The sequence below is a fragment of the Epinephelus moara genome, chromosome 10 (genome assembly GCF_006386435.1).
Source record: "Epinephelus moara isolate mb chromosome 10, YSFRI_EMoa_1.0, whole genome shotgun sequence".
Lineage (NCBI taxonomy): Eukaryota > Metazoa > Chordata > Actinopteri > Perciformes > Serranidae > Epinephelus > Epinephelus moara.
In genome coordinates this window covers 1,199,786-1,224,162 of record NC_065515.1, presented here as the reverse complement: position 1 = coordinate 1,224,162, position 24,377 = coordinate 1,199,786, and the positions used below count along the sequence as shown (strand labels likewise).

The 24,377-nt window shown below is 42.6% G+C and overlaps 1 protein-coding gene across 3 annotated transcripts; it reads left to right on the top strand.

Annotated features, from left to right (window-relative positions):
• On the top strand, positions 1–21,061 carry uap1 (UDP-N-acetylglucosamine pyrophosphorylase 1). Of its 3 annotated transcripts, XM_050054077.1 has the most exons (11): positions 1–100; positions 1,166–1,480; positions 4,309–4,513; positions 6,276–6,451; positions 6,574–6,746; positions 13,553–13,746; positions 13,898–14,038; positions 16,687–16,875; positions 17,134–17,175; positions 20,170–20,236; positions 20,354–21,061. In XM_050054077.1, the coding sequence occupies exons 2-11, from the start codon at positions 1,198–1,200 to the stop codon at positions 20,444–20,446; spliced, it is 1,563 nt and encodes a 520-aa protein (XP_049910034.1). In that variant the 5' UTR covers positions 1–100; positions 1,166–1,197; the 3' UTR covers positions 20,447–21,061. The 3 variants fall into 3 exon arrangements, with proteins under 3 accessions (XP_049910034.1, XP_049910035.1, XP_049910036.1); XM_050054078.1 differs by lacking the exon at positions 17,134–17,175; XM_050054079.1 differs by lacking the exons at positions 20,170–20,236; positions 20,354–21,061 and adding an exon at positions 20,025–20,118.
• The last annotated feature ends 3,316 nt before the right edge of the window (positions 21,062–24,377 follow it).

The window sequence follows — 24,377 nt, the reverse complement described above, 5'->3', positions numbered from 1 at the left end:
CAGGAGGTGTAGTCCGGGTGGGAGGCGACCAGACCAGTTCAAGAAACCTCACACGGAGTGGCATTAATGGTCTCAGAGCCGAGAGGAGCACCAGCGAGAGGTGAGGGTTTAATATTTCTGTCATATCGTCTTTTATGTTTTCACCGAGCTATGCTAACTGTTAGCATCACTGTTAGCCGGTTAGCTGCTAGTGTGTGCTGTGGTGCTGTCAGTCGCGTGCTGCTGCTGCTCAACACAGGGACTGATAAATGCAGTTTGCATTGCGAATACACTCATTGTGAAGAGCACAGCTCAGTGATAGCAGCTTATGTCTTTACACTGTGCTAATGCTAACTGTCCTGTGCTGTGAGTGAAGAGATATAACAGTTAGCCTCTGTGCTTTGGTGAGGATAGCTTCAGCTCAGCTTCAGCTTCAACACTGAAGACTCGAGACAGCCTCCTGGAGACACAGATAGGAAGCATTATGAATACTTTAAATCACAATTATACTGTGACTGCATCTAACAGCTGTCTGCTTTAAGCAGTGCATTGGCTTTTGTTGGTGTAGCCCTCAGCATCCCATTCAAAGGCTCAAAGTTCCCCTCCAGGAGTGCTGTGATGATTTCCTGGTCCAGCAGGCTGATCACTGTGGGTGTGTGTGGTCACTGTGGGTGTGTGTGGTCACACACACAGACTAATTAAACATTCCAGTCCTTGTCTCAATTAAAGCTTTACATTCAGATTCAGTACAAGATGTAACTGTCATGCTGGGTGTTGTCACTGGTTGTGCTAGTTTTACCAGCAGCTGCCAGGAGAAGACGTAGACAGTAGACATACTGAGGCCATGAGTGTAGTTTTCCTCAGATGAACTCCACCCACATAAAAAAGTTTGTCTGGCCATCAAACAAACCAGGATGTTATCACAGTATGGCGAAATGCCAGGTGTGTTACTGTGGTGGGGGAAACCAAAGTCCTTTTAAACATGAATAAACAGACGCCTGAACACAATCAGATTTAGATTTAAAAACCCAACTTGTGTAATGTGTGTTTAATTGCTGAATGTCAACACCTCTTTATGCCTTTTATAACTTATTAATTCTCAGAAATATGTCCAAGAGCATGACCTCAGTAGCTATCTTTCTGCTCATTAGTGACCACTCATCCCATCTTTTCAACTGTGTTCCAGTGTGGCAGAGTTAATCAAAAGCACTGTTCATCATGGACCCAAACGCCAGCGGACTCGCCCAGAGGTTGGCTGAAGCCGGCCAGTCTCACCTCCTGCAGTTTTGGAGCAAGCTGAGCCCCGAGGAGCAGGTCGAGCTGACCAGTGACCTGCAGCAGATGGACTTTCAAGAGATCAACAGCTTCTTTGAGAAGGCCATGGAGATGTCCAGCAGCAGCAAACAGGAGAAGATGGACGCCCGCATGGAGCCGGTGCCTCGGGAGGTGCTGGGGAGTGTGACGAGGGACAGGGAGAGTCTCAAAGACTGGGAGTTAGAAGGTGAGCTCTGTCAAAACCAGCACCGTGTATTCATTTATACAATCCCTTTCTGCACACCTTTATTTGACTGGAGTAATGCTACGAGGAAACAAAGAGGATATTTTTTAGTTTATGACAGTGTCATACAGTCAGCGTGAACATTTGCATTCTTGCTTCGTAACTGCAGGAACAATTATTCCCAAGAAAGACTGACGCCTTGCAGTCTTGTTATGCAACTGTCCACAGTAAAGTCTCACAGGTGAGGCAGACGAAATATTTCCTGGTATCAAACTGAGAAGCCTAAAGGGGATTTAACACATCACATGGTAACCCAGATGCTTTAATGCTGAGATGTGACAGTGGGCCTTCTGGTATTCTCGAATGATTGACGTCCCCGACAAAAGCAACGTTTTTAATCAAACTCTGTGAAATCACTGAGAAGCATCAGAAACTGTCTGTATAAACTCACAAACATTCCCAGTCTTCTGCGTAGATTTGAAATATGAGTAAGTCAGCTTGTGTGGTTCATTATGTTTTGCGCAATCCGCCTTGCAGTGGGGGTCTCAAGCATTTAGTGAGTCTGCTTAGTTTTTTCCTGGGGGAGGATGACAGTGGAGACGGGAGGCAGAGAACATCTGGTCTTGATTTGTGCCTGACGTAAATAGTGTTTCTGTTTGACCCTGATTCATGAGGTCACTCTGCTCTGTTCGTACCAAATCAGTGTGCAGGGTGTGGTGTGTGTGTGTGTGTGTGTGTGTGTGTGTGTGTGTGGTGTGTGTGTGTGTGTGTGTGTGTGTGTGTGTGTGTGTGTGTGTAGTCAAAGTCTAGCAGGCCCGCCCAGTCCGCTGGTATAAACCTTGTCTCCTGGCACTGGTAAGAAGAAAGAGTGCTGTCACGTAGCAGCAGTTTATGTAAGATAAACTGGAACTGTTATAAACCAGTGAACAATAATAAAGGCAATCAGAGACTCAGGTGGGGTTATTAGATTCCAGTTCAAGGCTAATTTATCATGTTGCCAAAGTCCTGTAGGAGCAGTAATAGTGTTTGGTGATGGCTTAATAAATTTTATTAATCCATTTTATCAGCTTTTTTTTGGTGACGTCTGTTATTATTTATCTAAGAGGTCCTTACAAGGCAGGATGCACTATGACCATCAGTAGAGATTAGATATTGTGCTCATGCATAGAGATGATCGCCTAGATGTGTTTCACTATCTTAAATACACTTAATAGCACAAGGGGTGTAACGATACATTGATCTGGATTGATTTATCCATTCACTGATCAACAATCCAATATCAGTGATACTTATTCATATCTTCAAGATATGCCTTTATATTAGAATTCCCATGGCACATCTGTGTCCCCATTTATACCTTAGTACACCTTCTTCCTAAACATTGAAACAGACACTAGGGGCTGTCCCCAATACCATTTTTGGGGCTTTGAAGCCTCAGGGGGAATTAGATATGATGCTTCGAAAATTGTGGTCATCATTCATAAACTTTGCTGTACAAAAATTGGACTAAAAGAATTTTCCTTTTTTTTATTGAACCAAAAACGTCTCCGAATTGTGCAATAATCACATCAAATAAATTACAGCCATAGACCATAGTGGTGCAGTGGTTAGCACTGTCGCCTCACAGCAAGAGGGTTCTTGGTTCAGGGTTTGAACCCAGGTTGGGGGAGCCCCTTGTTCAGAATCTGCATGTTCTCCCTGTGTCAGCGTGGGTTTCCTCCAGGTGCTCCAGCTTCCTCCCACAGTCCAAAGACATGCAGGTTAATTGGTGACTCTAAATTGTCCGTAGGTGTGAATGTGAGTGTGAATGGTTGTCTGTCTCTATGTGTCAGCCCTGTGATAGTCTGGTGACCTGTCCAGGGTGAACCCTGCCTCTCACCCAGTGTCAGCTGGGATAGGCTCCACCCCCGTGACCCCTAACAGGATAAGAGGATATGGAAAATGAATGGATAAAGGATGAATTTCGTTGGCTATGTGGTATTTTTTGGGGTAATATCTGTATAATTAACCAAAACAACAACCCAGATGCATTTGAATACTGATTTGGACGTTGATCACCACGGCAATGGTCGAAGCTTCAAAGCCTCAAAGCATTTAGGACAGCCCAAGTTTTCATCCGCCTCTTTTTATGTTCGTTTTCAGTTTGCACATAAAAAATCTTGAGTAGAAACATCAACATTTTTTGATAAATCTTGGAATTTTTACGCTTGTGCGAGGTTGAAATGTTGATGTATCAATAAAAGGAAAATGCGACTAAGCGCTATGGAAACAGAGTCAGCAAATAAATGATGATGTACATTCATGACGTCATCTCATAGGGCACTGCAGGCTCTCTTCCTCATCTCTTAGTGGTTTTTAACACACTTATATGCACACAGGGCTGTTTCCATGGTCCAGTGTGCTCTGTTATTGTACATGCATTGATTTCCTTCGTTTGAGGTTTGACTTGAGCTCTTTTAATTAGGTTATCTTGTTGCTCAATGAACAAACTCCCAATACAGTACAGTAGTTGTTGGAAAATTCCATAAATCTGCATTTTCTTTTGCTAATTGTCTGAAATTTGGTTAAAATTTGTGCTACATTTGGATGGAAACCCAGCTAGCGGCAGGCAGCCAAGAAAAAGACAATGAGCGTATTAAGTGATCTTGTCTTGTATTGATCGCAGGCCCCTGAATTGTATCAAAATCGTGGAGTGGCAGACTGTGATATCATTGTCCAAAGAGTTGATACATCGTATTGTGCTGAAACTTGAGATTCACGCCCCTAAATACTACACATATTCTTGCTGTTGTCGATGTAAATTCAAATTGTTGTGCTCTGTGCTCCTTCAGGTCTGAAATGCATCTCTCAGAGTAAAGTGGCGGTCCTGCTGCTGGCTGGAGGCCAGGGAACCAGACTTGGGGTCTCTTACCCCAAAGGCATGTACGACGTGGGGCTGCCGTCCCACAAAACCCTCTTTCAGATCCAGGCCGAGCGCATATTGAAGCTGCAACAGCTGGCTGAGCAGAAGCACAAAGTCAAGTGCTGTATTGCCTGGTAAGACATCATGTTGTGCTCTGGGAGGTTATTTAGGAAGAGATGACTGAGGCATTTTAGTCAGTGAGCCCGTCGGTTAAATCGCTGCTTTATTTGAAGAAAAGAAATACTGTGTCTGTTTTCGTAACGAGAGCTGAAACCAGTTGTCCTAGTTGTGTTAACATGATGATTAACTGGGTCAAAGGAAACTCAGTCAAGGAAGTTATATTACTGGAAAAGGATTAGTTCCCCGTGGAGCAGATCAAAGGACAGTTTGACAGTATGAAAGATGGAGATAACAAGAAGGCAGCGCAGTGCATAAAGTCTACGTAACACTGCAGTTAGGGCTTTAACAGTCACTGGACTAGGTCATGATATAATCCTCAGCAGGTCTGATTCTGTAAGGAAGTTGTTACAGTTTAATTGTCTGTCATAAACTTAAACTTTATGTCTCTGGGTTTGGGGTGACGTCAATCTTGTTTTTGTGAACAGCGGCTGAAGACATTTCCTACAGCGTCTTTACTTGGAATAGTTTTCCTTTGCATGTATCCCCTCTTCTCTCAGCTGTTTCACACGTGATGTATAAGGAAAACAAATAATCAGCAAAAAGTTTAGAGCTACAATGATTAGTCGTTTATTAAAGTAGTCGATTGACAACTGTTTTGATAATCGAATAATCATTTTAGTGCCTTTTTTTAAGCTAAAAAGTCAAACATTTGCTGGTTTATGCTTCTTAAATGTGAGAATTTGTTGCTTTTCTTTTTTGCACGTGATAATAAACTGAATAGCTTTGGATTTTTTGACTGTTGTTAATAATAGATTTATAAAGCGGTTTTCTGGAGACTCAAAGATGCTTTACCAAGAACAAGAACAACAGGGGGTTGGCATCGGCAGACCTGAGAGTGTGGGAGGGAGTGTGCCAGTGGAGGAGCTCAGACAGGTAGGGGGGGATCCAGGTTGTGGAGAGCTTTATAGGTGACCGTAAGGAGTTTGAAGTGGATACGCTGGGGGATGGGGAGCCAGTGGAGGTAAGGAAGGACGGGGGTGATGCAGTCACGGGTACAAGAGTGTGCCAGAAGACGAGCAGCAGAGGTCTGGATACACTGAAGTTTCTTGAGAGTTTTGGATAATGAACCATAGAGGAGACTGTTGCAGTAATCAAGTCTGGAAGTGACAAATGAGTGAATAAGAGTCTTTGGGCTGAAAAGGAGAGGGATAGACGGAGGCTGGAAATGTTCCCGAGGTGGAAGAAGGTTTGATATGTTGGTCAAAGGAGAGGGTTGGATCGAAACTGACACCAAGGTCACGGACATAGGGAGTGGAGCCGTCAACGAAGAGGGAGAAGTTATGGGTGGCTTTGAGAGGAGATTTGGGGCCGACGATGATGACCTCTGATTCTGATCTGAAGTTTAAGGAAGTTGGTTTGAAGCCAGGATTTTATTTCTGAACTGAAGTCCATGACGGCAGATTATTTGACCAAGGGGGAAAATGTACAGGATGAAGAGAAGGGGGCCGAGACCTGAACCTTGGGGAACACCTTGGGAGAGGGGAACAGTGGGAGATTTGCAGTTGTTTATGCTGATGAACTGGTATCTGTCGGAGATGATCTGTTAAGATAAAACAAACCATTTGCAGATGTCACCTTGGGCTCTGGGAAATCACACAGGACATGTTTCAGTATTTTCCGACATTTTATTGACAAAACAATTAATAAAGGAAATCATCAATTATGAAAGAATTGTTAGTTGTAGCCCCAACTAAGTTTCTTCTGTGTTGCCTTCAGGTACATCATGACCAGCGGCAGGACGATGGATTCCACCAGGGAATACTTCTCACGACACAACTATTTTGGCCTGGACAAGAACAACATCATCTTCTTTCAGCAGGGCATGCTGCCAGCCATGGACTACAATGGCAAGATCATTATGGAGAACAAAGCAAAGCTCTCCATGGCCCCAGGTAAGTTTACCCTTTTTTGTTTTTTTTTATTTGTGACTTTTGGCTCTGATCACGGTGTTGTTGTGTCTTATTTGGAAAGTGAAGTTTGTCTGTGTTTCAGTGCCTCTGTGTCTGTATTTCAGATGGGAACGGGGGTCTTTACAGAGCTCTGGGGAACCAGGGCATCCTGGATGACATGGAGCGCAGGGGGATTGGATTCATCCATGTGTACTGTGTAGACAACATCCTGGTCAAAGTGGCAGACCCCTCCTTTATTGGTTTCTGTGTGAAGAAGGGAGCGGACTGTGGAGCTAAGGTTGGTCACACCTCCTGCTCTTTGTGTCTTCTTTTCTGATTCACAGTCTTAGCAGCACCTTTTAAGGATTTCAAATACGTCTGCCTCTAATTACACATCATCTTTCAGCAGTTCTAATGTATGAAAGTTAATTATCAGAGATTAGGGTCCACTGTTTTTTTTATTTCAAAGGTGCAATGTGTAAGATATAGCCAGAATTTTAGGTTAATACATTCACAAAATTAACTAACATTATCAACATGATGTGAAGAAGGAACTGTTCACCTAGCCCCCAGCCTGTCCTGTTTCCTTACAACAGTTGTACCTTGAGAGGCAATAATCACTATATCAATAGTCACTGTAGCGTCCAGTTTGCCCTCAGTCCACCATGAGAGGACAAAGAGGTCAAGTCCAGTATTAGTTTTGTTGTTTGGAGATACCTGTGATCTCTCCTGACATAAAGGTCAGCCATCTTTTTATGTCCTCAGCTTCCTCTTCTGTAATTGGAAAAACCTTCTTTGGTCCCATCTTGTTTGTTTGTACTTCCTGCAGACACAGTTTGGTCAACCACATACACTGCACTGAGCAAAGTTAACAATGGCTACCTGCGTCAACATGGCCGGGGCCAAGGTAGCCAGCACACTCACCAGCCCCGTTTGGGCAAGGTCCGTGCTCACGATCCAGGCAAGGCCAAGAAACGTCCGAGTTAAGACAATCTGAGGTCTGAAATCCACGATACTGGTGTTGTTAGGTCAGCTACTTCAGGCTGTTATACAGCCAAGATAAACTAGCTTGGCTAAGCTAGCTTTCAGGCTTACTGTTTTAAATTGTTTTCTCAATGCAGGTGTTACTTAAACCCTAGTCTCTATATACAGACTCTACATTCAGTGAATGTAGAGTCTGTAGGCAAACCCCAGAGATCTTGCCTCCGGAAGAAGAGCGGAAGAGCCCTGGTTTCCAGTTGTAGGCTGTTTGTAGTCCGCGTGATATTGACCAATCACGTTTGAGCCGGCTGCAGTTGTTGCCAGGTTAAACGCTCCGTGCGGTGAACTAACGAGGCGGAACATAATTGGCGTCACTGCAAGCTCTGAATCCATCGCATTGGTTCAGCATATTTACTTATATATAAACGGAAGTCGGAAACAGAAATTCGCCTCCTCCGCCCAAATCAAACCAGAATGCCAAATAATCGGGGGTCTGCCCCCAGAGGCTGTATCACAAATTGCAAATTGTGTCAATTTATCATTTTGATGCGACCATTTTCTTGCTAAAATTGAGTTAAGCAAGATATAACATAAACCAGTGGTTCCCAACTGGTCCAGATTTCACCTTAGTCATTAGTTCAAGGTTCACGCAGTTTAATACATGTTGTCGAGCTAGTTAGCCGTCTCTGTCGAGTGGTTGTTTATTAGTCAAGCAGGAGACAGCACTTCAAAATAAAAGCTCTCTGCCAGAAATTCACTTAAAAATAAGGTGTTTTTTTTACAACCTTGACATGTTTCAGAGTCACTTGTGGTCCATTCAGAAAAGACCCGGGATCCACTTTTGGTTGGGAACCAGACGTAAACTGACATAAACAGCAGTGTTAATTGATCCATATGGAACTAAAATTCTGCCCCCTATTGTTTGGAGCCTGCGGCCAGTCATTACACATTGCACCTTTAAAGATCTTAAAGTTGTGGTTTCATAGTGTGACTTTTTAAGAATGACATGTCAGAAGCTGCACTTGAAGAGAGGAAAGATTATCAAAGGTTGACACAGCAGCTGGTTGTTCCTGTCATAACGTTGCTCATTATAGTGCACCTGCAGCACTGATAAGCTCAGTTACCTTTAATCAGACCAGGAAGTAACGATAATATTGTAAGGATGCACGCACGCAATGATTATAACCTATCGAACAGGGTAAAAAAGTCCATATTAGTTACAAATTAAAGAAAAATACAAATACTGGTGTGTGTAATAAGAGTGTAAGATTGTTAAAAGTGAACAAGTGTCTGAACCTTGAGGGTTGATTGTGATCCAGTCTGATCAGTCAGTCTAGTTTTAAATTCCAGAAGTGCCTTGTATTAAAAGGCGTGGTCGTCTGACCTCTCTACAGTTTACCTGTCACTTTATAGGCAGCTGCACCTTCCACAGCTCACCACTGGGTGGCGATACAGCCCACTGTGTCTCCTGCTGTAGTCTCACGGAGCAACAAATTCATCATAGCTTTCTAGGAAACTTGAGGGTTGAGCCCAGAACTGTTCCTCACTCTTCATCATGGTCTCAGATAACACCAGTGTGATGTGGAGATGACACTTTTTCCGAAACAGTTTCTCTGGACAGAGTGTGCTTTCATTTTGGGAAGGAAAAAGCTTTTCAGGGTACAACGGTTGAACTGGAAACTTTTTTCCACTAGTGGATAAACACATTCATGATTAATTCTAACTCCCCACCCCCCTTTTTTTCCCCATAATCCCCTCATTTTGTTTGGTAGTGTCAGTACAGGCAACATACTGTGCATGACATAAATAGTTGGGATGTGTCTCACAGAACGGGTCCATCAGTTTAAGACACATTCAGGAAGAAAATTTACCGGCAGAGCTAGTTTTACCAGCTTCTCCCTTTTTGTTGTTACAGTGACTCGTCTTCTCTCACATATTTAATTCATTAAGAAAGATGATATAAAGCAACACATGGCATTATATATGGCTAAAATCAAAATGTACATCTCTTGGTCCTGCAGCATAACAGGGAAAGATTAACAATGATAAACTATATACGAAACAAGAAACATTGATCTTGTTGGATTCCTAAAGGACAACGACACACAACACCCTCAGTAATCGTATTGTGTGATCAAATCAGCTGTGTCTTTTCCTGACCTCGAAAAGCTTACTCATGCTTTTGCATTCTCGCATCTCGACGACTGTAACACAGTGTTTACATGCCTCAGTAAATCTCCAGTAGCTCCGCTTCAACTGGTGCAGAACGCTGCAGCTCGTATTTAAACTGGGACAAATCGTAGGTCACATATCACCCTGATTCTCGCCTCCCTCCGCTGGTTGCCAGATAACTAGAAAACTGATTTTAAGATTCTGTCAATAACTTTAAAAGCTCAACATGATTTAAGCCCCAGTTATATGGCTGAGCTAACCTGTGCTTGAAGTCATCACCTGAGTCATCGAGGCTGGTAACTAAAGGTGACCGGGATTTGACTATCGAGGCCCAGAGGCTTTGGAATTCTCTGCCTGAGGAGATTAGGGCGGCTAACACATTACCCGTTTTTAAATTATTGCTTAAAACATTTTATAGGAAAACTTTCTCTTTTAATGTCTGATTTGTACTTTTTGATTTGTAACTTTTGTGTTTTATTTCCTTTGTATTGTTTTGTTGTCGTATTTCTGTGCACTTTGTGAAGCACTTTGTAACCCTGCTTAGATGAGTGCTATTCAGATAATAACAATGATAGTTATTATTACTGTAGACATGTCATATGCTATATGTTGTTAGACATCATGCAGCCCTAGACTGTATAAAATAATGAACATGTTAAATCAGATTTATTTAGAGAGCACATTTAAAAACAGCAAATGTTGACCAAAGCGCCTCACGAAGCAAAACACAGGAACCATCAAATAAAAACAGTCTTAAGTTGGAGAATGTTAGTAAGATTAATAAGAGAATACAATATTTTAACAGAATCATAACACAGAAATAGCATCGCACAAACAAATAAAATACCGAAAGTACATGTGTCAGGCGTGTCATCATCCTGAGGCTGAAGGAAAGAGATGGGTCTTAAGACGGGCTGTAAATGTTTCAGTAGAGGGGGAAGATCTAATTCTAACTGAAAATGCTCAATCACTTTTGTTTTTACCTGGGTTTGAGGAATTTAGAGCAGTGATTGGTCAGCAGATCTGAGGGGCTGGGAGGTGGATTGGGGATTAGGGAGGCCTGTAAGAGGCGTACGCCACTTCTCACGGAAAAGTTGTGATCAGTAAAAACAGACTTGATGGGAGAAACTTTGACCCATGCTTACGAACATTTTGGAGACAGAAAATTACCGATGGCGGTACGTACACTTTAAGTATGAATCCTTGGCACTTTTTTATAGATTCTATGTATTCTGTATTTCACTGATAACCAGTGAAGAGAAGACATGGCCACTGTGATGTCACCCATCTGTGGACTCTTGTTTTGAATCTGGCCATTGCCAGCCTGCCGTTTTTGGAGCCAGAAATGACCATTTTCATACGAGACGGTGGAGCTGGGTGGATCTGACTCACAGACATCCTGACCCTTAAAGTGGCCATGCCATTAATTATGCGTAACTACCTTAAATAAGTGAGCCTTAATATGAAACGTGAGTTATATCAAATTCACTCCCATATAGTTGTCATCAACAGGGAAATTAGCTAAACTGCTCAAATCAGGTTTATGTACCAGGCTGTAAACATTTCGGCTGTGAAGTCAGAGGGGACTGACTCGCTTTTTGAGCCAGCCTCAAGTGGCCATTTTAAGAACTGCAGTTTTTGGCACTCTTATGTTAGTCTCGCCACCAGACAATCAGAGATCTCCGCCTTCTGATAGTCTGGGGACACTCCTTTCTAAAGTGTGTTTAGAACACCGGAGAAAACGGCCGGCAACAAAGCAACACCTCTTGCATTTTTGAAAAGGACACGCCCTCCCGGAAATGTGCGCTCCCCCTTTTCTCGTCCGCAAGGAAACAAACACACAGAGAGCTTGAAAATGGATGCCGAGAGATTTTACTCTGTTTTATCAAACGTGTGCTCAGTCCACAAGATTGTGGAAATGAAGGATTTGAGCCATTTTGTACCGCTACACGTGTTTCTAGTCGGACTGTGTTTACGAGCACAAGAGTTCAGCGAGCCACCGAAGGACCGCCCTGCAGATTTACTATTGGTTCTGCAACGTAGGGAGTTTTTTTAAACTCTGAAATTGTATCCACCCATCTAAACACAAAATCAGGGAGAAAGTCATCAGTCTTTAGTTAAGCAAAGCGTCTAAAGACTGACTTGTGAGTCTACTCTCATGTTGGCTTAAATTTTCAGCCCTGGAAGTTGCTGCTGATGAAAAGTAGCGGCTGGGAGATGAAATGCAACACCATTCCCAGATCTTAGTGACAAGATCCTGCATGTGACGGAAATTCACCTGGAAAAAATGCCGACAATACTGTAAAAACAATCCAGAATGAAGCTGGACGTGACTGATTGGCCTGGTAATATCAGCTGGTTGTAAAAGATGTTTGAGCAGTTGTTGTCACGGTTGCCACCAATAGCAGATCCAAACAATAAACTGGAGAGAGCCGACATGCAACCAGCAAGACAAAAGCTTTTGTTGACTGATGCTTAAATGAGTGATGATGATGAGGTCAAGATGTCCCTCTTGAGCAATAGGATATGATCATAGACTTATTCATACATCTGTGACTAACCATTGCTGCCAGGCCTTCCATACTTAGATTTAGAAAAATGTTCTTAATGCCATGGCGACTTCATCCAACTCATCACGCTCACGTTTTTAATTTCATCACAGTTGTGCTTCCACTTCTTCTTTAAAATCACGTGTAAATGAGGTCATGTGTTAGACCGTGTGCTTGTGTCCTCGTCAGACTGACTGTGTCTGGGCACAGTGAAATTATTCTTACCACACACACACACACACACACACACACACACACACACACACACACACACTGTATATTTTCCAGCGTACACAGAATAGATTTAAATATTTAAGTGTGGACCTTCAGTTCGCCCCAGACCCCGCTCCTGTTTGACATTACGAGCTGTGCGGTGGAGCGGAGATGGAAGGATCAGATCAGAGCACAGTCCCACCCTCCCATCATAAATTACTAAGCTCCACTACAGTTCATGTGGCTTCACCACCACCACCCCTACCCCTCACTCCACCCCATTTACCAACCCCCTCATCAGGACTCCGCTCTGTCATTAGCTACCAGCAGATGGGGAGAGGGTTTTTTTTTCATTCAGTGCAGATTGTAACTCGCTGGCTGTACAGAGTGAAGTACACTTAAGAAAATCTGATCCTTCGAGCCGTTTTTGAGTTTTGTTCAAATATTAAGAAACAGCTAGTTAGAACAAAAACTCACGGTGAGGTGTCGTTTCATAACTATGGTCCACGTCTGTGGAGCAGCCTGAAGACCTGAGGGACGCAGAGAGTGTTGATGTTTTTAAAAGCAAACTCAGGACCTACCCTTTTATCCTGACTTATAATTGAACATAATGTCTTTTTTAAAATTTTGTATTTATCATTATTGTGTATTTAGCTGTTTTTTTCTAGCTTGCATATTATTTCATTTTGTTATTTATTCATTTTAACTTATTTATTGACTGATTTAAAATTGTTAGTCTTAACCTTTACAGTCTTTGCCTTATGTGCTTGTTTTATTGTTTTTATTGTGTGAATCACTTTGTGTTGCATTCTGTGTGTGTGAAAAGTGCCATATAAATAAAGTTTTATTGATCGATATACTTCCATCATAATGTTCAAAGCCCTGACACACTCTAAACTTTAGAGTTTAAATAGGTGAGTAACCAGAACACAGTGTTTTTTACATATTTATGACAAGACAAAAATGACACACACAGCTCAGCTGCATCTCAAATTAATATTCAGTTGCATTACCTGTTGACCTGCTATCGCCCCTTAAAGATCCCCTGTACCCCCCCAAAAAAGACAAGAAAAATAGGTCTCAGAGGGTTAAAGCTGACGTATGGATTTGATGTGTTAATAGTTTAGTTTTACAGTTTTTTGGTCAGCAGTTTGCATTAACAAAAATCTTCTTGTGTCCTTGTTTGCAGGTGGTGGAGAAAACCAATCCAACAGAGGCAGTGGGTGTGGTCTGCAAGGTGGACGGGCTTTATCAGGTGGTGGAGTACAGCGAAATCACCCTGGCAACTGCTGAGAAGCGCAGCGCTGACGGCCGACTGATGTTCAACGCAGGAAATGTGGCCAATCACTTCTTCAGCTTCTCCTTCCTCAGAGACGTAGTGCAGTAAGACTAATCCACACTGAGCACACGCACACTTTGTGCTCTTCTCTCTCAAGCAGCTGTCGTTTCCTGCAGCGAGAACAGTAGCTCCGCACCGTTATAAAGTAAATGTGCTGCAGTGAACCAGCGTCTTTTCTCTCTGTTTATACATCAGGAAGTACGAGCCAAAGCTGCAGCACCACGTGGCCCAGAAGAAGATCCCGTATGTGAATGCGGAGGGTCAGCTAATCAAACCAGACAAACCAAATGGAATTAAAATGGAAAAGTTTGTCTTTGACATCTTCCAGTTTGCCAAGTGAGTTACAGTGCATTTTTTCCACAGAGGGCACAGAGTGTGTGTGACAGCATCAGCAGACAGCCGATCACCTCAAAGTAAAAGGCCTTAAAGTACTGAGAGTACAATGAATATCTTATGCTCCTTATGAGAGGTGGCTGGATTGCATATGTTCTCCTGGCAGGCTTCTGGGCTCTGCCTTTGACTGGTCCTTGATCTGTCCTTCCATGCATGAACCAACCCCTTTTTCCAGTCCTGATCCCCATCCACCAGCCCCAGTCCTGTCATTGCTCCAAGGTCTGGTCCAGCAGACTGAGCCTGCCAAGCTCCCTGCAGGAAGATGGAGGTTTATGAGCTGTTCACTCATTCCACCTCCTCCACGGCTGCATGACATCAGCCTTGAGTCACGTCACTACTAATAGAACTATACATCTAATGAAAGGATTCCTGTAATGATTGACCGGTGGAAAAACACTGCAGACACGTCCAACTTCCTTCCAGGTTTATTCGTTGTATTTCAAAGTAAAAAGGATGAGAAGTAGTTTTCTGTGCTGCTGTGGAGATGGATTACAGTCGTGCCCAAACTGGCAGTCCGGCGGCTTTAGCAGAATCCAGATGGGCTGACTCACATTGCAACCAGATTTTTAAAAAGTTCTGCCCTTTTCTGTTCTTTCTCTGTAGTTTGGCTGAGAGTCTTACAGTGTGTTGTGTGTGCCACATGTGCCATATGTTGTGTTAGAAGCTCTGATCATATCCATAATGGTGATTTTATTTGCTTCTGCTATGTAACACATCGTTTCTGACTCAGGCACTTGGCCTTGTTATGTGATTAGTTTGGATCAACACTGGTCTGTGAGGGGATTTTGGCGCTGTGGTCACACTCCATGTTGTAGGATCACATGACGCACACTGGCATCAGTCACACAATCATTACAAAACAATGGCTGTAAATCAAAAGATACATTTTTCCGACTGTAAAATGATGTAGGACCGGAATTTGATCCATTCAGAAACTCAGAAAAACCCAGTGTGCAACTTTCATAGCAATGAAAGGGGTGCCATCTTGGAGTGAGGTGTCCAGTTTTCTTAATAATACCTCAACTTCTGATTTATCTTCTTCATATCAACGAATCATTTCAGCTTTACAAGGGAAAGTTCACCTCAAAATAAAACAAAATGTGTAGTTTTCTCCTTACCTGTAGTGCTGTTTATCAGTTTAGATTGTTTGGGGTGTGTTGCTTAGTGCTGGAGATATTGGCAGTAGGGATGTCTGCCTTCGCTCCAGTATAATAGAACAAGATGGCACTCAGCTTGTGGTGCTCAGAACGCCAATAAAAATACATTTGAAAAACTCAACAGCAATGTCTGTCCAGAAATCATGACCTGGTTACTCAAGATAACCTTGTTGTGAGCAGTTTCATGTAGGAAGTATTTTCTTTCCACTAAACTACACCCGCCAGTTGTATCACTGTGCAGAAGGAAGCGTGCATCTACTACTAGCTCACCTAGCATCTCTGAGCTAGCTAACATTAAGGTGCGAACACATCAAACCGTCACCAAAGAACTAGCAGCAATGAAAACCAACTGTTGCGTCGTCTATGTCGCCTCACGTCGCCTCACGTCGCCCTGTGTCAGTTGCATTTGAACACACTACACGGACTACATCTGACGGCCAAGTAGCACGTACGTTCTGCGCCTGCGTGAGAGAGAGCGGAGTGAGAGAGTGGTACATCCTGTCAGCCGAGGGGTTTCCTATCTGTGCAGCCGAGCACCGCAGCACCTCCACGGACTATTACATCCAGACGGTCCCGGTGTTTCCTCCGCAGGCTCCACTTCACTCAGCTGCCCGATAAACCCGCTGCTTCTTCCCACTTTAACCTGAATAACAAACCTCCGGTGGGATCCAAACGGAGAGCCGGGGCTAGCTCAGAGACTAGCAGAGGCTAACTGGCTGTGCTTCCCTCCGGTCATGCTGCAGCTAACGCTCCCCTAGCCTCACATCTCTGATTTGTCATTCAGGTTAAAGTGGGAAGAAGCAGCGGGTCTGTGGGGCAGCTGAGTGAAGTGGAGCCTGAGGAGGAAGCACCGGTTAGCCCCGGTTTCACTACAGGCAGATTCACTCGCTACAGGGGCAAGGAAATAAAACCTGAACAGCCAATCAGAGTGATCTCTCTCACCAACAAGCTCCGCCGCTGATTCAACATGCTCAATCGGCCAAAAATCCGCCAACACCGAAGTGCCGACGGTGCCGGACACACCACAAAAACTAGGTCGACAGACGCTCACTGACAGCCCGACTTTGGTCAACCGTCGACTTGGTGTGTCAGGGCCTTTACAGCTCAGTGAAGGACGACGTTATTAACGTTTACATCTTGCACTGTCAGGAGCAGGAGCCTCTCCTCCATGAGTAGATGCACGCTTCCTTCTGTACGGTGTGATACTGTTGGCAGGTGTAGTTCAGTAGAAAGAAAATAGGAATTTATGTAAATAAAAACATGCTGGTTCCTTCTATTAGAAAAAGAACGCCATCCCAGTTGCTGATAAAGCAAACAGTGATGAGTGCCACAGCTGTGTCCAGTTATAAATCTAAGGGCTGAATGTTATACCTTCACTGGGTACCTTTGCTGCGTTTGCCTGTGTGCTGATGTGCTGCTGTGCGTCTGCAACAGGACATTTGTGGTGTACGAGGTGCTGCGCGAGGACGAGTTCTCCCCGCTGAAGAATGCAGACAGTCAGGATGCAAAGGACACGCCCACCACAGCCAGACACGCCCTCATGTCCCTCCACCACCGCTGGGTGCTCAACGCTGGGGGCCACTTTATCGACGAAAACGGCAGACATGTGCCCGCCATACCCAGGTGACTGCAGCCAGCCTGCTGAAACACAGCATCATGCTTTCACTTCCCACGATTCACACACACACACACACACCATGTTTGGCATGAACACGGAAACGGGGTCTTCGATGTCACTCCCCACACTTTGTGTACAAATGCATTGGCTTTGTTTGTTTGTTTGTTTGTTTGTTTGTGTTATATTCTTTTAGCCTCACACTCTCACTTCCCCTCCTCCCTCATGCTTGGTTTGCTCCTGTGTGTCCCGTGCAATGTTTCCAGAGACGGAGCAGCAGGCAGTGTCACAGATGATGGCAACAGAAAGTAATTATTATCCCCCTGCAGTACTGAGTGCATGGTGATGGGGTTTTGGCTTTCTTTCCTGCTCGCTCAGATGTGTTAACACTATATAACATTGCTCCTGATCCCCTCTCCTTCATTACCACTGAAAAGAGGAGCCTTTGTGGACGCATGCCAGGCGGCAGCCATTTTTCTGTCTCTTAACAGTCAGCTGTGATGAAGGAAGTGACAGCAAGGATCAGTTTAGATGACTGAAAACACAGCGCTCTTCGTGTCCTGATCAGATGATGTACAGTCATAATGACCTGCTGACAGATCATTTTCCCCTCAGATGGTTGCTACTAATACACATACTGTATTGCATGCTGGGTAATGGGCACCGGTCTCACTTTCTGGTAAACTCTGACAACTCTGCAATTGATGACGAACCTGTTGATTTGTCTGTGAAATAGTTACGACAAAGCCAGCTTTATTGCTTCCTAGTCGGCCTCTGAGTTTAAATCCACCTGCTTTTTTCCCTAGACATAATAATAAGGCCCTGTCTACACTTGTACAAATATTTTTGGAAATGGATATTTTCTTCCACATTTTGGCCTCTCGTTCACACGCAATCGTAGTTTTAGGTCACTGAGAGCGCCGAGAGGACGATCAAACTTGACTATCTAGAGGCACTAAAAATCCTAACAAGGTTTCCGTATTTGTGGAAGGATCGCGTCAGGTCACTGAAAGTAAGATTTGTTTTTACTTCTGGAGAGCAGATTTTTCCAAACTGTAAAATGGAGAATTTGGGAAACGATGTAATGCACTCAGCTGGCGCATCCTCATTGACCGCGGTTTTAAGTCCACCAGAAATGACGGTTTTGGATGAGGTTGAACTAGCAGATACTGAGATTGTTGTCAATGAAGAGTGCACAGAACACTTTTGAATGTCCAGAGCATCACCTGCATCTTTGAGTGAGCTCATTCATCCTTGTATTGAATGGGAATCAACAGTGACGTGATCTCCAGTAGGTGTTTTGATAAAGCTAACCTAAGCCTCATGAATGGATTATTGAACAGGCCTCGGGGCCTAAAGTGTCAGGGCCCCCTCTGGCCTCCACCTGCGCAGTGTCTCTCCAATTAACACGTACTGACCAGGAAGAGACTCAAAATGACCTCAAAGAGATGCAAAGGAGCTGCAAAGACACACAATAACTACAAAATCGGGCAAAACAACCATAAAGAGACACAAAATTGACCTTTCACTTAGCCCCGCCCCTTTGGGATGGTCCGTCAAGCTGTCAAACAGCGGTCATCTGCGCACAATGCGATGACACACAGCTGGTTGAACATCAGCAAAGTTTCCCTGCTTCCCTTCACTGGTTCCTGTACAGCAGGGTCGGTCTTTGTTTCACTGTTATAATCATTACAAAGCAAAGCAGCATGTGTATACATTCAGTAGGCTATATCTTCAGTAGCTAGCTAGCTAACCCTACACTTTACAGGGTTTGATTTTGGTTTTGGAACAGGGAAGAAACGTATATCTTTTTCCAACCTCTCCAGGTAACGAGTATCATTAAAGGGATAGTGCACCCAAAAATGAAAATTCAGCCATTATCTACTCACCCATATGCCGAGGGAGGCTCAGGTGAAGTTTTAGAGTCCTCACATCACTTGTGGAGATCCAAGGGGAGAGGAGGTAGCAACACAACTACAAAACACATAATTGAAACCACAAAATATCTCCATACTGCTCGTCCGTAGTGATCCAAGTGTCCTGAAGCCCCGACATAAAAAGTTGTTTGGAAAAACCTCATTTGAACTCTGTTTTTAGCCTCATTGTAGCCTGTAGCTCTGTGGACCGAGCTCACGTGTGCGACATTGTTCCAAACAACTTTTTATGTTGGGGCTTTTTGGACATGTATGTGAAATTATTGTGCTGTTTTCTTTTCTAAATTTGTCTTGATTGTCCATTTTTGTATTATTATTTCCGTTTTACTTGTTCATATATACATTATGTATCATTTGCATGTTCGGAATAAAAAATCACTACTACTACTAGATCACTATGGACGAGCAGTATGGAGATATTTTGTGGTTTCAATTATGTGTTTTTGGACGTTTGAATCTGGGGCGCCGTCAGCCTCCATTAGGTGGAGTTGTGTTGCTACCTCCTTACCTCGAAGAGACTCAAAACAACCACGGGAAAATGACACAAAACCACAAATGGATGCATAACAAACACAAAGTCTGTGTGTCTTGCTCCTGTGTTGTAGAAGTGGTGAGGCCGTTCCATATATGTGCCCAGCGGCCTGTGGTTAGCCTGTACATGTTACTATCTCTGTGACATGGGGAGACTGCTGAAGACAGCTAACGTCAGTGAGCGTTCTAGCACGGGCAGATATTTTGTAAAACGACCATTGTGTGAACATCAATTTTTAAAACAGACGGGAAAAATATCTGTCTTTATTAATATCCGTATACGTGTAGACTGGGCCTAACTGAGCATGTGCTTCAGTAACATTCATGGCGCCCATGAATGTTATTCTGGCTCTTAGTTAAAGGGCTTTTTCTTCACTCTTACAGCTTTTCCTTTATTCTAATGATACAGCTGTGTGAGCAGCTGCTCAGAAAACACCTGATGTGTGATTAGTGATTGTTGTCTGTAATGATTATCTAGAATTAAACAAGCTGAGTGAGGGCAATGTGGTGGCAGGTTCCCCCAGTTTTGTTCTTTGGGTTTTCAGGAGCACTGGGATGAGACACAGCCACATTACCTGCCACTCATCTGTTTTCTTCTAGAGGAAGTTTGTTATGGGTCAGAGGGCTAATCACTGGTCATGTCTGGGAATGATGAGGCTCTAATTCTCTGCCTTTTGAACTCTAATCACAAGCCGCAGTAGAAGAACAGCTGTGTCGAGGACGTACAGCTACTTCTCTCAACTACAGTCCCTCTGCCTTTTCATGAGATGATCACTCACTCTGTTTGGCTGTTTTCTTCTTCTGATCCTCCCTGAATTCCTCCTTTTTCCAACGCAGCCTGAAGGACGGAACAGACCTGCCAATCAAATGTGAGATCTCCCCACTGGTGTCCTACGGGGGAGAGGTAAGGAGGCGAGGCCTACTGTGTTAAATGGAAACTCCAGATGTTCTGCTCCTGCTGCCGACCTGAAACACTCCATGCACCCACTAACAATATCCTGATGGTGTTTACTGCTTTCAGGGTCTCGAGGAGCTGGTGAAGGGACGAGAGTTTCATCCAAACCTGATGATCGACGAGAACAGAGTCCAGGAGCTGGTGAAGAACGGAGTTTAGACAAAGAAGCTAGAGAGAAAGAGACAAGAGAGACAACCCAAAGACCAACCTCCCTTTGTCTCTCAACGTTTGCGGGGAGAAACTGTGATGTCATCGCTGTGCAATAACAAATGTCTGCGTGCATGTGTTCACGAAAGAGGCCGTCCTCTTCAGAATGAATGAACGAGCCAGATGAAGTGTCATCGTTTACTTTTCAGTGCCAGGTTTTCTTTGCCTTGTATGTTGAAGTCACACTTAGTTCATGTTTGTTTTGAAGAGCACTTGAACGCAGCACGAGAAGAAGGACGAGATCCCTGTCACGCCGACTGGATGAAGCAGTCTTCGGGTGCATCTATTTATTTTGCTTATGAGACTTATTTTTATATGATAGATGCTCTATAGGTGGAAATGACCATCTACTCATTTTACCTGATGATTTTTATACAACATCTGACTGAGATGAAATGATCATAAAGATGTTTCTTACTAGCATGTAATCAAGGTACATGGTACTGTGGGCTGTGGGGGGTATTTATAATATCTGCTTCTTTCTGCTTGTAATCACTGAAGATTAGATATTATTCAGCTTTAAGAGATGCTATGATTTCTATCACCTTTATTAAAGAAATTTCCCAATTGGAAAATGGTGTGTGTGTGTGGCATATAAACATTTCCTTTTAGAAATAAGCATTGGTACGTTTTCGGACAAATCAGCGCACACTGTGTGAGTGTGTGAGTTTCACTTGCCTCTGTCTGCAGAGTGTGTTTTTTGCATTATAGCTGCTGGTGTCTTGAATCAGAGTTTCCAGCACATGGTTTATGTTTAAGATGGGCCAGAGCATGCAACACTGCTGCTGCTGCTGCTGCTGCTGCTATGCAGGAAATATTCTCTGTGGCTCCTTTCTGACTCACTTTCTTTCTTACTCTCCAGCTCCATTACTGCATTACGATGCAAAATAACTGCAGTATGGGTGCTTCAACAGAAAAACACTTTGAATGTGTCCCAGTCTGCTTGTTGATCTTTGCACAGATTTAACAGTCTCGTGCATTGGTAGGCAACCTGCGGCTCCAGAGCCACATGGAGCTCTTGCTCCTCTCCAGTGGCTTCCTCTGGCTTTAACAAAAAGTTATACGCAAATTAATAATGTTTTTTTACGACTGTAATTTTCATTTATCAGTGTTGTAGGCCTAAAGTGACTCTCATTTCTTCATTTAGAAAAATGTGTAGCTTTTACACTGGATAAATCCTCAAAATTTTCATGAACCTCAATCTAGGCTAGCTATGGATTCCAAACCCAGAAAACAGAAAGTCTTGGAGGAAAACAGAGTATTTAATGGTGTGTGTGCACCGATTTGTTTGCTTTTACTGCAAAGCTACAACGTTAAAGCACCAAATAATCATAAATAGCCCGGTGTAGAGCCACTTTGAGGTGAAACCAGTGGTGTATGGGCCCCAGTGCACGCTACTGTGCATGTGTTGTCTTGACAGAAATAGATCCTTGACATCAGACATCAACATACACATTACCCAGCAGTCACCACTGCACATTCGACAAAAATATCAAAGAAAATTAATCATTTAATGGAATAGTTTTATTGTTTATTTTAGGGCTGCAACATTAGTCGACTAATTGATGACTAATTGACTATTAAAATAATCGATGACTATTTTAGTAGTCGACTAATCAGTTTGAGTCATTTTTCATAGAAAAGTACTATAAAGTACCCAAAATACTCTTACTGCAGCTTCTTACGTTCAAATATTGGCAGCTTTACACACTCTCCCATGACGGTGAACTAAAACCCTTTGGTGTGAGTACGAAACAAGACATTAGATGACATAATTTTGGGGTTTGGGAGAGACAGACCGACATTTTTCAACATTTTAACAAATTTTTTGATAAAATGATTAGTCGACTAATCGAAGAAATAATCAACAGATTAGTCGACAATGAAAATAATAGTTAGTTGCAGCCCTTGTTTATTTATAGATGTTATAGCTTATGTAGAAAAGGCATGTTGTTTTAGATAAATACTGACTATTTAAAATAAATAAATAAATAAAGTAAACCATGATGTAGATGGTTTGTCTTTTTGAGGACATATATAGCAAATGGCATCATTTTTACATTCAGAATGTCCCTTTCTTTTAATCTTTCCTCTTTGAACACAGATGTACGTTCAAGTCAGCAATCTGAATCATTGCAGGGGCCCGCTCTCTCTACAGGCCCCTCCACTTCTTGAGCCCCAGTGCAACCGCACTGCCTGCACTGTCTATATTTATGCCCCTGGGTAAAGCATATTATCAAATGTTAATTTAGACCTATTAGTAATGTTGATAGGTTAATTTAGACGTCAAACAGTTGTGTTTCCTTCATTATCAGGGTCAAACAGATAGTTTTTGTGCCTTTCTGGCCAGAAATGGATCTTATAGTAAGAAAGGTTGCCGACCCCTGGTCTAGTGTGTGAGTTTTAGTGGCATCTAGTGGCGCGGTGAGGCTGCAGAGTTGTGCCAAGCATGTGAAGGAGAACTACGGTGGCCGACGCGAAAACGGCTCAGTGCTCTAGGCTACTGTAGAAACAAAATGGCGGACCTAGTGGCTCATTCCAAGGTAAGACAGCTCAGAGATTCTTAGTTTTCGGTGATTATATACTAAAGACAACATACTTGTTGTATTATATTAAATTTTTACCAATATATCCCCTAACATATGCCACACTGGACCTCTAATAAACTGTAGAAATTCTACTACAGAGCTCCTCAGTGTCTAATGAGAGTCTGCTGTCATGCTAGCAGTGCTTTTAGCTAAATGCTAACGCTAGCACAAGAAAACAATAAACTCTACCTATATTTTTAGGTTCTTTGCGCTAGCATAGCAACACGTCATAATGCTAACAGTCTAATGTTGAGCAGGTACAATGCTTAACATGTTCACCATCTTAGCTCAGTGTGTTAGCATGCTAGCATATGTCTTTGGCAGTAAACACTCAGTGCAGCTTTTGCAGGTATTGTTAGCAGGTATGGACAAATAATGGCACCAGGGTAGAAATTAAGTTTTACGTGACAACTTTAATGTGTCAGTCAAATTACACGTTATCTGTCTAACAGCTGTTGAGACTATTTACTCAAAACCACAAATGTGAAGCTCAAAAGTCAAGAGATCACCAAAGTCAGAGGGCTTCATACTCGTAGATGAATGTCTGCTCAAAGTTTCATGACCATCAGTGCAATAGTTGTTGAAATATGTCAGTCTGGATCAAAGCAGGGGACAGACAGACTGACATTAACATCATTAGAGGGCTAACATGCCTGAAACGGCAACATCAGTGGAAGAAAATGTCATTTTAAATCGACAATAAAAACCATGAATCTCAGTTACTTCCCTTCAGGATGAAAAACTTTTAATGAATAAAACAATGTTTTAATAAATACAAACAAATATGGAAGGTATTAAATAATAAATAAATTAAAAATAAGTAAATACAGAGGTTAGGATCTTATTCATCCTTTACATACAGACACAGAAATACATAAATTAATAATGTCATTGTACAAAAATGTAGAAAAAATTAAGATAAAAATTAAATTAAAAATAAGAAAAATTCTGTAGCCTGCTATTTAATTATCAACTTTTTTTATTCATGCCTTCATCTGTTTATTTCCATATTTATTCCAATAATTATTTATTCTTTTACTTATTTATTTCCGTATTGATTAATGCATTTCTGTATTTATTTGTTCATTTTTTTATTTTATTTATAAACATTTTTATTTATTTATTCATTTATTTATTTATTTCTGTATTGATTAATGCATTTCTGAATTTAATTATTCATTTTTAATTTGTTGATAAGCCTTTTTATTTCTTTATTTCTGTATTGATTAATGCATTTCTATATTTATTTGTTTGTTTTTTCATTTTTCTATAGCCTTTTTACATACTTATTTAAT

Coding starts and splice junctions, on each gene's coding strand:
- uap1 (XM_050054077.1), top strand. CDS start 1,198: ATGGACCCAAACGCCAGCGGACTCGCCCAGAGGTTGGCTGAAGCCGGC. Junction 1,481..4,308: donor CAAAGACTGGGAGTTAGAAG/GTGAGCTCTGTC, acceptor GTGCTCCTTCAG/GTCTGAAATGCATCTCTCAG. Junction 20,237..20,353: donor TGGTGTCCTACGGGGGAGAG/GTAAGGAGGCGA, acceptor TACTGCTTTCAG/GGTCTCGAGGAGCTGGTGAA.